The sequence below is a fragment of the Pneumocystis murina genome (genome assembly GCF_000349005.2).
Source record: "Pneumocystis murina B123 chromosome Unknown supercont1.5, whole genome shotgun sequence".
Taxonomy (NCBI): Eukaryota; Fungi; Ascomycota; class Pneumocystomycetes; order Pneumocystales; family Pneumocystaceae; genus Pneumocystis; species Pneumocystis murina.
Window position 1 is genome coordinate 319,669 of NW_017802363.1, and position 13,648 is coordinate 333,316.

General features: G+C 28.2%; 8 protein-coding genes across 8 annotated transcripts; 4 read left to right on the forward strand and 4 right to left on the reverse strand.

Moving 5' to 3' along the window:
- Nucleotides 1-49: 49 nt before the first annotated feature.
- On the forward strand, nucleotides 50-688 carry PNEG_00167 (hypothetical protein; the record flags this gene model as incomplete). Its single annotated transcript, XM_007873837.1, has 4 exons — nucleotides 50-127; nucleotides 177-257; nucleotides 313-489; nucleotides 533-688. The coding sequence occupies 4 exons, from the start codon at nucleotides 50-52 to the stop codon at nucleotides 686-688; spliced, it is 492 nt and encodes a 163-aa protein (XP_007872028.1).
- A 615-nt stretch (nucleotides 689-1,303) lies between these two features.
- Nucleotides 1,304-3,230, reverse strand: PNEG_00168 (hypothetical protein; the record flags this gene model as incomplete). Its single annotated transcript, XM_007873838.1, has 7 exons — nucleotides 3,169-3,230; nucleotides 2,623-3,114; nucleotides 2,282-2,574; nucleotides 1,943-2,236; nucleotides 1,634-1,898; nucleotides 1,482-1,588; nucleotides 1,304-1,435 (listed from the first exon to the last, which is right to left on the reverse strand). Exons 1-7 carry the CDS (start codon nucleotides 3,179-3,181, stop codon nucleotides 1,304-1,306), a joined length of 1,596 nt encoding a protein of 531 aa, XP_007872029.1. The 5' UTR covers nucleotides 3,182-3,230.
- A 183-nt stretch (nucleotides 3,231-3,413) lies between these two features.
- PNEG_00169 (hypothetical protein) lies at nucleotides 3,414-3,976 on the forward strand. The gene is made up of 2 exons (XM_007873839.1): nucleotides 3,414-3,676; nucleotides 3,720-3,976. The coding sequence occupies exons 1-2, from the start codon at nucleotides 3,614-3,616 to the stop codon at nucleotides 3,894-3,896; spliced, it is 240 nt and encodes a 79-aa protein (XP_007872030.1). The 5' UTR covers nucleotides 3,414-3,613; the 3' UTR covers nucleotides 3,897-3,976.
- An 89-nt stretch (nucleotides 3,977-4,065) lies between these two features.
- On the reverse strand, nucleotides 4,066-7,159 carry PNEG_00170 (hypothetical protein; the record flags this gene model as incomplete). The annotated part of the gene is made up of 8 exons (XM_007873840.1): nucleotides 4,066-4,353; nucleotides 4,407-4,604; nucleotides 4,650-5,089; nucleotides 5,112-5,397; nucleotides 5,441-5,635; nucleotides 5,681-5,962; nucleotides 6,010-6,838; nucleotides 6,891-7,159. The coding sequence occupies 8 exons, from the start codon at nucleotides 7,157-7,159 to the stop codon at nucleotides 4,066-4,068; spliced, it is 2,787 nt and encodes a 928-aa protein (XP_007872031.1).
- A 292-nt stretch (nucleotides 7,160-7,451) lies between these two features.
- On the forward strand, nucleotides 7,452-8,475 carry PNEG_00171 (hypothetical protein; the record flags this gene model as incomplete). Its single annotated transcript, XM_007873841.1, has 4 exons — nucleotides 7,452-7,961; nucleotides 8,020-8,155; nucleotides 8,203-8,321; nucleotides 8,365-8,475. 4 exons carry the CDS (start codon nucleotides 7,452-7,454, stop codon nucleotides 8,473-8,475), a joined length of 876 nt encoding a protein of 291 aa, XP_007872032.1.
- A 29-nt stretch (nucleotides 8,476-8,504) lies between these two features.
- Nucleotides 8,505-9,639, reverse strand: PNEG_00172 (hypothetical protein; the record flags this gene model as incomplete). The annotated part of the gene is made up of 3 exons (XM_007873842.1): nucleotides 8,505-8,666; nucleotides 8,718-8,935; nucleotides 8,979-9,639. The coding sequence occupies 3 exons, from the start codon at nucleotides 9,637-9,639 to the stop codon at nucleotides 8,505-8,507; spliced, it is 1,041 nt and encodes a 346-aa protein (XP_007872033.1).
- A 507-nt stretch (nucleotides 9,640-10,146) lies between these two features.
- Nucleotides 10,147-11,269, forward strand: PNEG_00173 (hypothetical protein; the record flags this gene model as incomplete). The annotated part of the gene is made up of 4 exons (XM_007873843.1): nucleotides 10,147-10,564; nucleotides 10,611-10,939; nucleotides 10,986-11,126; nucleotides 11,168-11,269. The coding sequence occupies 4 exons, from the start codon at nucleotides 10,147-10,149 to the stop codon at nucleotides 11,225-11,227; spliced, it is 948 nt and encodes a 315-aa protein (XP_007872034.1). The 3' UTR covers nucleotides 11,228-11,269.
- Nucleotides 10,916-13,531, reverse strand: PNEG_00174 (hypothetical protein). Its single transcript, XM_007873844.1, has 6 exons — nucleotides 13,441-13,531; nucleotides 13,222-13,391; nucleotides 12,689-13,176; nucleotides 12,202-12,644; nucleotides 11,999-12,154; nucleotides 10,916-11,957 (listed from the first exon to the last, which is right to left on the reverse strand). Exons 1-6 carry the CDS (start codon nucleotides 13,493-13,495, stop codon nucleotides 11,401-11,403), a joined length of 1,869 nt encoding a protein of 622 aa, XP_007872035.1. The 5' UTR covers nucleotides 13,496-13,531; the 3' UTR covers nucleotides 10,916-11,400.
- Between the last annotated feature and the right edge of the window lie 117 nt (nucleotides 13,532-13,648).

Sequence of the window (13,648 nt, forward strand, 5' to 3'; positions counted from 1 at the left end):
TACGTCACCATAGCAACGAAAACATCAAAAAAAATTATAGAAGCTAATAATGACAGGAATTGAGGAAATAAAAGACAATGAACTAGAAAAAACCCCTCTAAACAATGGATATAACAAAGGAGAATGGGTATTTTCTTTTTTTTTTTGAAAAAAAGGCTGTATTTTGATAAAAATAGCCAACAATGGAATATTATGAAGATAAAAAGAAAGAATTACGAGATTTAATTAGTAAGAAACAATCAGTAGATAGGGCTCTTGTAAAAAATTATATATATATATATTTATCCTTTATTTTTTTTAATAATTTTTTAGGCAGCATTAGAAGAGAAAATATATAAGCTTGAAGGTGCATATTTGGAAGATACATCTCAAGGGGGGAATATCATACGAGGATTTGATGGGTTTTTAAAGGGCTCAAATTATAAAAAACGTACAGATTATACAGATAATGATCGACTTTTTTCATTTTCATCAGGAACTTTTTTAAAAGTGTTTTATAATTTTTCTTATATTTTTATTAAATAGTATGTAGTTTCTTCATAAAAATGACTCCGGGGACGATTCTGATACATCAACATCCCAAAAAAAGAAAAAACGTAGAAAATTGGATGGTGATTCCTCGGGTAGTTCTAAAGACCTTCCATATGTATCAAAAAGAGTTAGAATATCTTTTCGTACAGATGACTAATAATATTATTAAACCTTATGGAAATAATATAAATATGGTTTTAAATTGGAATGCATTCTAAATAATATTAAAAGAAATATTTTTGAAAGAAAAGGATTTATTAAAATATGCATTTATATCAAATCAAAATATAAATATTTTTTTGAAAAAAGTAGTAAAAATAATACAAAATATTAATATAAATATTATGCAATAGAAAAAGTGCCTTGATTATTTGATTTTTTTTATAGATATTTTTTTATAATTTTGCTTTTGATCTATAAAAACCTTCTTAATACATTTAATTATAATTGCATTAAATTTATGTCAATGAAAAAACACTTTTTATATTTTTGTTTTTTTTAATTGTTTATTACAAAAAAAATATTTAAATTATTTTTATTGTTTAATATTTTTGAAAAAAAATAAATTTATAATTAAACATTTATTATTTATAATATTCAATATGCTAAGCTTTTGTATAAACTAATATTAAAATATTTTTTAAAAAATTAAAATATTGCCAATAATTAGAATACAAGGAATTTGATTATAAAAGGTAATCACATTGAGAATAATAGAGACAAGAATATATTAATAATTTTTAATTATTATGTTTAATGATATCTATTATATCTACCACGCTCCTACTTCATAATTTTCTTCCGGATAAAAGCTTGTTAAAACAGTACGGTCAGAAAATTTCCGACCAGCTAAATCCTTCATTGCTTTTAAACACGATGCTTCTGTTTCAAACCGTACATATACCTAAAAGTAATTAATATATTACTTTTTTGATAATTATAAATATAACCTTTCCTACACCAAAGTTTGAGCGACTGCCGCCAATACCTCTAGGAATCTTCAAATCCAATACTTTTCCGTATTTCGAGCATTCTTCTCTAATGTCTTCAGAAATTTCTAATGTTTTTAAATAATAAATACAAATAATATTGAATAACTAACCTTCATACTCATCATCATCTTGAAGTTCTTCAGGTGTGACCATATTAAACATTTGCAATATTCGCGTTGGTCGAAAGTGACCTTCTTCTTCTGCTAACATAGTAATACTAGAAATACCTCCACCCGATGTAGAAATAGCCTTTTGTCTACTCCCAATACTTGCACGTTTTACAACCAAAGTTTTATCACCCAATTCCATCCCATTAAGACCTTCACACGCAATATCTGTTACGTCAGGATCTACATATTCGCAAAATGCAAAACCCTATTTATATCAATTAAAACATAAGATCAGTTTTATAAAATAACCTTTGATTCATTGGTTACTGCATCTTTAACTAAATTAAATGCTTTCAACTCTCCAAAAGATTTAAGAAGTTCAATAACTTGCTCCTCATCAAGATAAATAGGAAGTCCCCCGATATGAATTTTGTTAGGTGTATCTATAAAGTTTGTAGAAATTACTCCCGGAACGTATGAACCATCATCCGATGGCATTTGTGGAATAATATAATCCATTGGTCGTCTAATTTTTAATGAACTATCCATATATGAAATTCCATCAAACCCAATAGCGACAGTTGCATCTTCAGGTTGTCGAAACTGAAATATAAATCAACACAAAGATTGAAAATAAGAAAAAAATACTTCAAGAAAAGCATATGCTTTTTCATGATTAACTTGAGCACTTACAACAGGATTATCTCCTGATGTTGTAACATTAAGAGAACTCATCGTATCATTAAAAAAATTCACAAGATGTTCTTCATCAATAGGCTGAGGAATATTCCCAACATATATTCTTCGAGACTGTCTAGATTGCAAAGGTTGCAATGCAAGAGGTGTAGGAATATTCATAGCTGCTGGCCCTTTATTTGCTGTAGAAAGCTTAGATAAATCCATCATCGATTGCCTAGGTGCTCCTGGTAACGGAAACAATCCTAAATATCTTAATATAAAATAAAAAACCCTTCCAATCATATTCTTACCAGACATCTTTGCTTGCTCTGCTGTGATTGCTTCATATCCCGTAGGCTTTACATCCCACATACTCATTCGACGTCGACGCTCATTAATAGGCACAACATCTGTAAGATCTGGTGTAGGTTCTCGTCCACGATATCGTGGACTACGACTTCGTCTATGCCATTCTTCTCTTCCTGTTCGTCTATCACGAATCATGCGATCCATCCTCTCATCTCTTTCAGAGCGCCCTGCTCCACTAGAATGTCCCCCATCATGATTCCTTCCATTTTGTGTATATTCTTCATCACGACGACGTCGTCGTCGTTCGTCTTCTCGACTTCGTCGATGACTATGTTCCCGATCTCGTTCATCCCCTCTTTCATGCCTTGATGGCCTTTCAGAATAATGATGATGCCGTTCTTCTCGTCCTATTAAACCATCTCTACGGGATCGATCACGATCTCCTCTTCTTTCATCTCGTTCTCCACGTCTATCTCTACTAGTACCATTGAGATCTAATTAATATCAATTAAAAACAATTAATCGCTATAATAGACATGAATTAGTACCATTGTGTTTCATTTAGAAAAAAAATAATCTTTTTCAATAATAAATAAATACACAATCAGTTTAATACTTATTGGAAGCAAAAAAAAGTAATTTTTTCCAGAAAAAATTAAATTCCTATAAATAATTAACAATTTTCTCAGAAAGATAGATTGAATGCTTTTTTTACCACCCAAAAACTACTTTTTTTAATTTTTATCTTGTCTTAAATATTTTGGAGGTTAAAGTCTTTTTTTTCGACACCTTTAAGAACTTAAGGGACACACTAAAAAAGGATGAAAAAAGTTAAAGAATAAAAGAATTAAAATGAAGATTATTTTGTTTTTTTAATCTTATTCTTTTCTAAAAGTAAGATTCAAATAAATTTAATATTTTTTAATTCGTTTTTATTATCTTTTAAAAAATATTTTATGTTTTTAGCCCTAAAAAAAGAGTAATTAGTTAAAAATGGACGAAAAATATTATCAAATCCATCCAATAGTTTCAGATGCTATTGTTCATAATTTTAAAGTAAATGGTTATTTTTTTAGAAGAATGAAATGAATGAAAATAGATTATTTCACATATTCGAAGTGTAACATCTATTTTTTTTTGGTCTTGTTGCAGGTATTTTAAATTTAACATCATATTATGGACTTTTGTTTTATATTTTTGGAACATTCTTTGTAAGCCTTTTAATTTTTTTTATATTAACAAAACGGCATCCATCTTTTTATTTTCTTTATCATAGAGAAATATGGACAAAAGATGTCTTTTCTGGACTGCTAAGTTTTATGTTGAGTTGTACTCTTTCATATAGTCTAGTATATGGTAATTTCCTTTTTTTTTTGATAAATTATTATTTATATAATATAGTTTATATTTAATGTTTTATGATTATAAATTAATTTGTAAAATTATTATAGTTCTAATGCTGAAAATACTCTTTTTTTGCCACTTTCTAGTTGTTTCCTATATTCTTCTTCATTATAGAACTCTTTTGTATGATGAATTTCCCAACTTTGACGAATATATTTTAAAGCCGCTAAATTATAACCTATCATATCTTTTTGAACTTGTAGTTCTTCACGTAATTTAATTCTAATAGAATCTAACATATACCGTATAGTTTTATTTGCAACAATTTGTTGATGATGTACTCTTAAAAGAATGAATAAAATTCTACATATTAATTGAATATTCGACCCCTAAAATATTTTAACATATAGAGATATTATATTAGGTAGATATATATAGATACCTTTTCTGCCCAAAGATTAATAAATGTTAACATATATGTTACGCTTTTAAATGGAAGTACAAGTAATGCATCTTCTAAATGACTAGAATCAATTTTTTCAAGTATATTTAAAACGTAATCTTCTGCAGAAATGTTTTCATTAGCAACAAATATAGGATTTCTTGTTGGATTTTTCAATTTATCATTATTTTTTCTTGCCTTTATCAAATATTATTTTTTTAAATAAAATAATTAAGTTCAAACCTCTTCATGTTCCTTTATTAATTCTATATCTTTTATTCCAATATCAAGAGCATCAATAATTTTTTCTCCTGCCATTACAGATTCTAAAGTTTGTTTTCCCGCAGATGCAAGTTCGTCTATTTTTTTATTTTCATTCATTTCATATTTATCCATTTTTTCAACCAAATCTTTTTCATAAAATTTTTCTAATTCTTTCTCCTTTTGTTCTTGTAAAAAAATTGGCTCATCTGTTTGATTCCATATTCTTATGCTACGATCATGACTACCTGTAATTATAAATTTGTTATCATTACTAACTGCCAAAGCCCATATTTCACTATGATGCCCTTCTAATTTAAGAATATTTTCGAATTTATCACCATCCCAATATTTAATTAATTTATCTTTTCCTGTAGAAAAAAAATTGTGTCCTTTTTTTTTCAAATGCAACCTGCATAACGCTATCTTGATGAGCAAAAATACTTTTATGACAATCACCAAAATCTAAGCCCCATAGCTTTATATTTTTATCTGCAGAAGACGTAACTAAAAGCTTATTATCTGAAGATATATCCATGGATAGAACAGGAAGTTTATGTCCATATAATGATAAAAAAAATTTTAAAGTATCAGTATAAAATACTTTAACCGTAGTATCTAAAAGTGATATAGCAATTAAACGACCATCAGGAGAAAAACAAACAGATAAAACATCATCTGTAAGATTTAAAATACGCATTTCTTTTATATGAAGTTTCATTATTTCCTTCTAAATTTATAAAATATATATATATATTATAAATATTTCTTACATCTGAAAGATCTTTTATAATTTTTAAATCCCAAAATTTCACACTTTTATCCGAGCTTCCGGTAACAAATCCTTGACCATTAGGGTGAATTTTAAGAGACCATATAGATCTTTTATGCGCCAAAATGCGTTCAACCATAGTGCTAGAAGGAATATCAAATATTTCTAAATAACCTTCTTTTGTTCCAACAATTACCTAGACATAATCAACACTAAAAATCATTTTATATATAGTTATTACATATTTATTTTCTAAACAAAAACTGCAACATAATGCATATCCACAATCTAGATTTCTTATACACCTTCCTGTTTTTATGTTCCAAATTTTCAAAGTTCTATTAGAAACAGATGCTAACATTTCATCATTTGAATCTATTGACAATGAACGGATATCAGAACGATGGCCCTGCATTTCGATAGAAAACGTTTGTAAATACTCTGGTGGCTCAGAATAATCGATTTTAGCTACAATAGGAATATCATATATTCTTATAACATTATTTGAAAACGAAACAAGTAACTACATACTAATTAATATAATATAAAAACATAATTTAATAACACTACCTGTAAAATTTTCTTTTTAAAAGGATTTTGTCCTAAAGTTCCCCAATCAATAGATCTAATTTTGGAAGAAGTCCTAATAGTCGTATATAAAACGATTTCGTCCTCTGGAAGCAATGAAATATCTTTATTACTATCATTATGTTTCTCTCTATTTCTCTTTTTTCTTCGACTTAATACTTTTTTAAGCTCTTTTTCGTCTCTTTTTTTGTATATTTCAATTATTTTGTCTGAACCATGACATGCAAACATATCAAATATGGGATGAAATGCAATTGTTATTGGGCGTTCTTTACTTTGTCTTGTTAAAGTACATTTAAGAGTTAATCGATAGTTTGTTTCTGGAACCGATTCAGATCTAATAGCAAGAACATCTGATTGAATATCCCATATTTTCAATTCACCATCCAATCCTGCTGTAACGCATATTTTTTGATCTGGACTAACTCCCAACGCCCAACATTCACCTTGATGTGCAATGTGTGTTTCTACACAATGCTGAGTACTCAAATCCCATATTTTAATAAAAGAATCCTTAGATACACTAACAATCCAACCATGATCTTTAATAGGATCAACAAATCCTATTTCATTAAGAGGTGTACGAAGAAATACACATTCTGTAACTTGATCTTTATGACCACGTAAACGATACATCCCTGTTTCCGAAACAACATCCCATACAATGATATCTGTATCTTTAGACCCACTAACAAGTCTTGTTCCAGTAATATCAAATGTAAGTACAGTGACACTTGATCGATGTCCATTCAATTTCATCAAAACTTGCTTTTTTTCAAGAGACCAAAGACGAATTGATCCATCCTCATATCTACAGAATTATTATACTTTAAAACATAATCCTCTCCAACTATTCATACTACCCTACTGCGAACATGTATTTATCTGCCATATTTCTCTTGATTGACGTCGTTTCTACCTTGCAATCAAAATCGCTCCAACGTAACACCTCCTCCCCCTTCTTAATGTCCCAAATAATAACATCCTCAAGTGCTGGAACTATTGCTAGCCCATTTTTTGCCTTAAATTTTTCACTTATTTCCTTATCATCAACGAGTACACTGTTAGACAAATATGACGCAATAATACCCCAGGAAAAACCAAATTCATAGTTCTCATAGCTCTTAACCATGAAATATATCTGTATATATCAATATTCTATTAAATATTAGCATTTTAAGCTGCTAAAAACACTATTTCTTTCAAACTTAGAACTTTATTTTTTTAATGAAGTTAAAAACTCGGGAAAAGGCCATATTTAAATCGTCTATACTTGGTACAAAAAAAAAAAAGGATTAAATAAGAGATCTTAATTAGCTATCAATGAAGGATTTAACAAGTAATCACATACTTCTTGAGCATATTGTTGAACAATGGATTTTCAGGCAAAAAATAGCTTTTTTTTTGATAAAAATTGATAACTTATGAATAGAAAAACAACATCAGCGATTGACCAAGTAATATCGGATTTTGATGGGGTATTATATCATGTTTCAACACCAGAAACAAAGACAAAGATGTTAGTTTCGACGAAAATTGGTTGTTATAAGAGTTTAATGAAATATGATTTACAAACGGTTCTTGAAAGATATTATGGAGAATTAATTGTTTCTCCAGAAGAAAAATATGATTTTTCACTATATATTGATCTTGAAAAGATATTTGATGATGAAAAGGAAAAGAAGGATCTTATTCGTTCTATTGGCTTGCTTAAGAGAAATATACTTTCAGCGCCGTTTGAAAAGGCGTTTTATTTACAACAACTTCTAGAGAAAGAACAGAAAAATGAACAAAAGATTAAAAATACAGAGAAAGAAATTATAAAAATACCATATAGAGATGAAGAAGCTATTTTTATTATTCCATCTTCAGATAGAGTAACAGTTATTTTTAGTACTATTTTTAAGGAAGAAACAGATATAATTCTGGGAAAAGTATTTTTGCAGGGAAGATATTAAAAATACAATAAACAGTTCATAATTTATAAATTAGGAATTCGTTGATGCACGTCGAAGACCAGCAATTCAAAATGCACCTCAAGTTTTTTATTCTTATCGTGATCCACCTTTAGAAATTCAATCGTTAAGTGATTTAAAATTATCTGATAATATAGGCTATGTAACATTTGGTAAATTATGTATAAAAACCTAAATTTAGATTGATTTTTTTCTGTAGTTTTATTTCCTCAACATTATACACCTCAAAAAAAAGAAAACTGTATTTCAAAAATTCAATTGTTTCGAAATATGTTATGTTATCATATTAAGGCATCTAAAGTACATATGCATGAACGTGTAAGTGTATACCCTAAATAAATTAACCTATTTATATTTTTAGATGCGAGCAAGAGTAGCAGAATTTTTAAAAGTTTTGAATCGAGCTAAATTAGAGAATACAGAAAAAGAAAAAAAGACCGCATCAGGAAGGAGTTTTAATGTATCTAAATGATGAATTTGATGTTAAAAGATTCAAAATATTTACAATGTATCAAATTCATTTAAAATATCCTGAAAATGATCTGGCAATTGACCAGATTGATTTAAACCAATCTCTCTTAATTGTTTCAATACATTTTTATATTCTTCTGATTGTTTATCTTTACTTTTCAAATTTGCCAATGATATTTTTGCTTCAGCTAGCTATTTACCAATAAATTATATATTACAGAATACAAAAAAATGGTAACATACCATCATAAATAAATTTTCTGAAATACCATTCGCTTTTTGTATATCATATGCCTTCATAAAATACTCGATGGCATTTTTTAAATGAATTTCTGCCTGGATCACTGCTTCGGTTTCTTCTTTTATTTCTCCCATTTCTTCAATGGGTTCAAGATAGGCGTTTGACATAGATAATTCAATAAATCCTAGCCCTTCCAATGCTTCTACATCAGATTCATTATCTGGAAAATATAAAAATATACCCGTTTCGTCAATATATATTACCCTTCAATAATAGATGCCATTTTGATGCAATCCAATCATTGATCATCTTTTTTTCTACATTTTCACTACATTCATCCCCGATCCTTGCAATCCAATGGAACAAAGGAGTAATTGTACGATAAATCTCTACCGAATTGGATGCATCTAGATCTTTCATCGCACTTTTTAATGTCGGTTTAATCAGATCATAACATCGTTGAGGCTGATGCATAAGTCTTGTAAGCTTAGCTTGACCACGAAGACACTGAATAGATGCTGGATCCATTTCTTCAATAGATGATTCATTATTTATTGGTCGATCTGCCTTTAACCCAGCATTGCAGCATTTAATAGCTGCATCTATCAATAAAAATGTCGTTGAAATAAATGAATCCGTCAATTCCGCGCTTAAACCTGACACTGGACCATCTAAATCATCAAATGCCTCCTTATTCACATAAGAAATGTCCTTATCATTATTTAAATTCTTATCAAAATTTGTATCAATTTCAATCAATCCTTCAATGTCAATATCTACTCCTTCGCTTGCAAGTTGTGCCAAATCTAATAGTGCTTTCGCCTTCCAACCATTAGGTAAAGCCTCATTAACTTTTTCTTGTGCTTCTTTTGCTCTTTTTCTATGACTAGCAGCTATTCCAAGAGGCTGGCGCTTTCTGTCCATTCAGCGACGTTGAAAAAAACTGCAGTTAAGGCGGAAATTATCGGTCTTTACTATATTTTCAAAAGATAGTAAAACTAAAAGAAAGAGGGAAGAAGACATTTTTTATTAGAAAAGATATAAGTTTTCATTAAATACAGATATTATTTCCTATATTTCCTTTTTTTTTTGGTAAAAAATGATTAAATTTACATATAAAAATACTAAAAAAGATTAGAATAATTTATAGATTAATATTAGAAATAATAACACTGATAAGCGTTTTTTATACGTTTTATGTCTTTTCTATATATAGAAATATATTAGGACGCTTTTTTTAAGTTTTTTTGGGCCTTTAAAGGATTAAAAAAGACGAGATTGATCGTATAAATTATATAAGAGTAATCTTAGGAATTTTATATGTTTAAAAGAACTATAAAAGAAGGGATATTATAGAAATTATAAGGAAAAGGGTTTAAAAGATTATTCTATATTAAACTTTGAATATTATTTGTGAAAACAGTAGATATAATGGAGAATAATAAATCGGAATCTAATATATCGGAGAAATCAACATTTGGTTCAAGAAATCCGACTTTTTCAGGAAATTCTTATAACTTTTTACGTAATGCGGGTCTTTTTGAAACTAATGATACATATGAACAGTCTAGAAGCAAATTATTTGAAACGTTGCCGCCTAAATATGAACAACATGCCTTTAATAGTAAATATACATCAAATTTGAATAACAGCCATAAATTTTCTTCTAATGATGAATATACTCCGTATAATTTGGAGGATTCTGATAATGAAGATGTGGATGCTATTAAACAGGAAATGCGATTTATTAAGCAGAATAGTTTAAGTAGTACTCGAAACGCTATTCGTACTGCTATTCATGCTGAAGAAATTGGGAGACAGACATTAGAAAGGCTAGGAACACAAAGCGGTAAAATGAATGATTTATCTAGGTTTTTGTTTATAATATATTATAGAAAAAATAGGGAATACAGAAAAGCATTTAGATCTTGCAAATGTTACTGCTAAAATGGCGGAAGAAAAGAATAAGATGCTTAATCAACTAAATAGAAGTGTATTTATCCCTCATTTTTCAAACCCGTGGAAAAAGCAGACACGGCTTAAAGAAAGAGAGCAATATATTCGTGATCAGTATGAATTGGAACAAATGGAAAGGGAAAGAACAAAAAGAAGTGATAACGAAAGTAACAGACGTATTAAAGAAGTTCTTTGTAAACAAAAAGCTAAATCGTTTGAAAAACAAACATTAAATGATAGTATGCGTTATCGGTTTGAACCAGATGAGGTCTTTATTTTAAATAAAAAGATACTGTTTTAATATTTTTAAATAGGAAGATAATGAGCTTGAAAATGAAATTGATCAAAATTTAACTCAGCTTGGCAACATTACTGCTCAGCTTAAAGCAATCGCTACTGCTACTCAAGAGGAAATTTTAAGCCAAAACAATAGACTTGATAGGATATCTGACAAGGTTAATAGTTTAACATTTTAATTTTTTACTGATTTTTCAAGGGACATAAATTAAATGCCGAAATTCATGTTAATGCTGAAAGACTTAGGAGAATAAATTAAGGATTGCTCTGCATTACTATAGTCTTAATACGATATCTTTGAATCATAAGTACAATCAGAAGTGGCTATTTATATATATCTACAATACATGAATAAATGAAAATGAATATTAAACACCTATACGGTGGGTTTTTAAGAACAAACAATATTTCTATTTTCGAGATTTTTCAAAGTCAATTTTCACCATTTAAGGATTTTATTTTTCTTTTTCCTAATACATCTTTGAGTTCTGAAACCACTTTCATTCCTATTTCCCTATCTTTCTTTATTTTTAAATGTTTTTCTCGTTCTTTCTTAATTCTTTCAATCCTTTCTGCTCTTGTTGGTTTTTGCAATTGTATATCTAATTCAGAATTATTTGAAACCGTCTCAAAGACAACTTCTTTTTCATTGGTACTTGAAGGCATTCCTTCCGATGATTGCGGACATTGTGAATATGATGATGATATCTCCCAATCATTTGTAATTTCGGAGAGAGCTTTATTATTTTTAGATTCATCTATAGAGTTATCAGAATCTAGTTTTAATGTTTTACGAAAAGTAGGATTTGAATCTTCCATCTTTTGCAAATTAGAATGTAAGCTTTTTGATGTTTGAGTATTAGATTCAACACATATTTTTAATAAGCAATTTCTTCCAGATTCCCATTTTTCCATTAACACTTTTAAATCGTCTTTAAGAGAATCATAATAACATAAGAATTCATCCCTAATGTTTTCATCAAAGTCACCTTATTGATTTGAATTACTAATTTAATAAAAGGATATCTACCTTGTATTAAACAATTGGTTTCTTCTTTCAAAATATATAGCTTCGCTTGAAATCTACGCAAAACCTGAAAAAGCAAACCAATATTCCGTGTATAATCATTCCATCTAACATTTTTTCCATTTGTTTTAATTTTCGATGCAGATAATTCCGAGATTCCTAATCATATTAATAATAGTTCATATATAGATACAAGTAATTGTTACGTTCATTATTTTCCAAAGATTCTTCAATTTCATTATCAAAATTACTCATCAAATCAGATAAACTTTTTAATTGATCGATAATACATCTCCAAGAAGATATATTTTTAAGACTTGATGTAGACATTGATAAAAGTGACACAAGACATTGACGTCGTTTTTCGTGTATTGTATAAAAAAGAGCTTTTAAATAAGGTAATCCATCAGAATGATCCTCTTTAAAATAAGAAGGAAGAAAATCAAAATCTTGAGAATTTGGCAAATTATACATTATTTGTAACGTATCAAATTCTCGTTTTGAATAAAATGTTTGTAACAAAGAAAAAGTGCGATTATATGACAAAAATGCTTGAGACAATAAAGTCGAAAGCAATAAACGTAGCATTTTACAACGTCGACTCTGCGAATTTGCTTCAATTCTAGTAATAGGAGGCAAAGGTGATGATCTAAATATCATTAATTTAAACAAAACAAAACATGGATTCTTAACAATAAATAACCACGAGAAATAAGTTCAACTTCTTGAATTAATGATAGTGTCTTATTAATTGTAATGTCAAAATGTTGAGATGTATCGACAAAGCGTTTCATAAAAAATATAGCCCTTTTTTGAATATATTTAGAATATATCCTAAAATGATAGGTATAAAGAAATAGTGCCACGACAATGGATATAATAAATACAAAAAAATATCGAACTCTTTTATCAATTCCATGAATATTGCTTTTAAAGTTCCAATTTATAATCAATGCTAATACGACAATACAAATACCAGAAATAGACCAATAAAGAGCATCACAAGTTACTATTCCAAATAATATACTTTTTTTTTTTTTATTGTTTATAGACGATTGTTGAGGATGATATAGAGATGGTGATATATTTTCATTTAAAAGCTGTGAAGTACAAATAATATATCGAAATCGTTCAATAAATTGAGATTTCTCTGTTTCTGAAAGATATATACTCAAAAACTCCTATTTTCATCATTTTTTTCACCAATCAACACTGTTTTTATTTACCGAAAATAAAGAATATACTTTTACAAGTAATGCATATGATTTATTTGAAAAATATTCGACTTCTGAAGATATACATCTACGTTTTCTTGAGAGTTGTCGTGCTTGAGATGTATAATAAGATTGAAAAATCGTTTTTATTTTACTCTCAACATCATCTCCCTGTTTTACGTCTATATTTCATCAAATTTTGAAAAAAAAAAGATTTCTATAAAATATAACCTTCTAGATAATCTCCTAGAGGAGTATTCTTGAATATTACTGTTTCTGCCATCATAAAATAGCTTTTTCTAGGCTATTTTATGGTATTTTAAATATTATTTTTTCGACGTCAAAAATTTATAAAAAAACATGTATAATAAGTAAATAAAATAATATATTAAGGCAAGAAAAAGTACTTAAATAGTTCTCTGAATTAAGTTTTTTATAG

What these genes read in the sequence shown, in the direction of transcription:
- PNEG_00174 (XM_007873844.1), bottom strand. Translation starts at nt 13,495, where the DNA reads ATGATGGCAGAAACAGTAATATTCAAGAATACTCCTCTAGGAGATTAT. An exon ending in AAGTATATTCTTTATTTTCG is followed by an intron (nt 13,177 to 13,221) that starts GTAAATAAAAAC and finishes TGATGAAAATAG; the next exon opens with GAGTTTTTGAGTATATATCT. An exon ending in ATCTTTGGAAAATAATGAAC is followed by an intron (nt 12,155 to 12,201) that starts GTAACAATTACT and finishes TAATATGATTAG; the next exon opens with GAATCTCGGAATTATCTGCA.
- PNEG_00169 (XM_007873839.1), top strand. Translation starts at nt 3,614, where the DNA reads ATGGACGAAAAATATTATCAAATCCATCCAATAGTTTCAGATGCTATT. An exon ending in CTATTGTTCATAATTTTAAA is followed by an intron (nt 3,677 to 3,719) that starts GTAAATGGTTAT and finishes GAATGAAAATAG; the next exon opens with ATTATTTCACATATTCGAAG.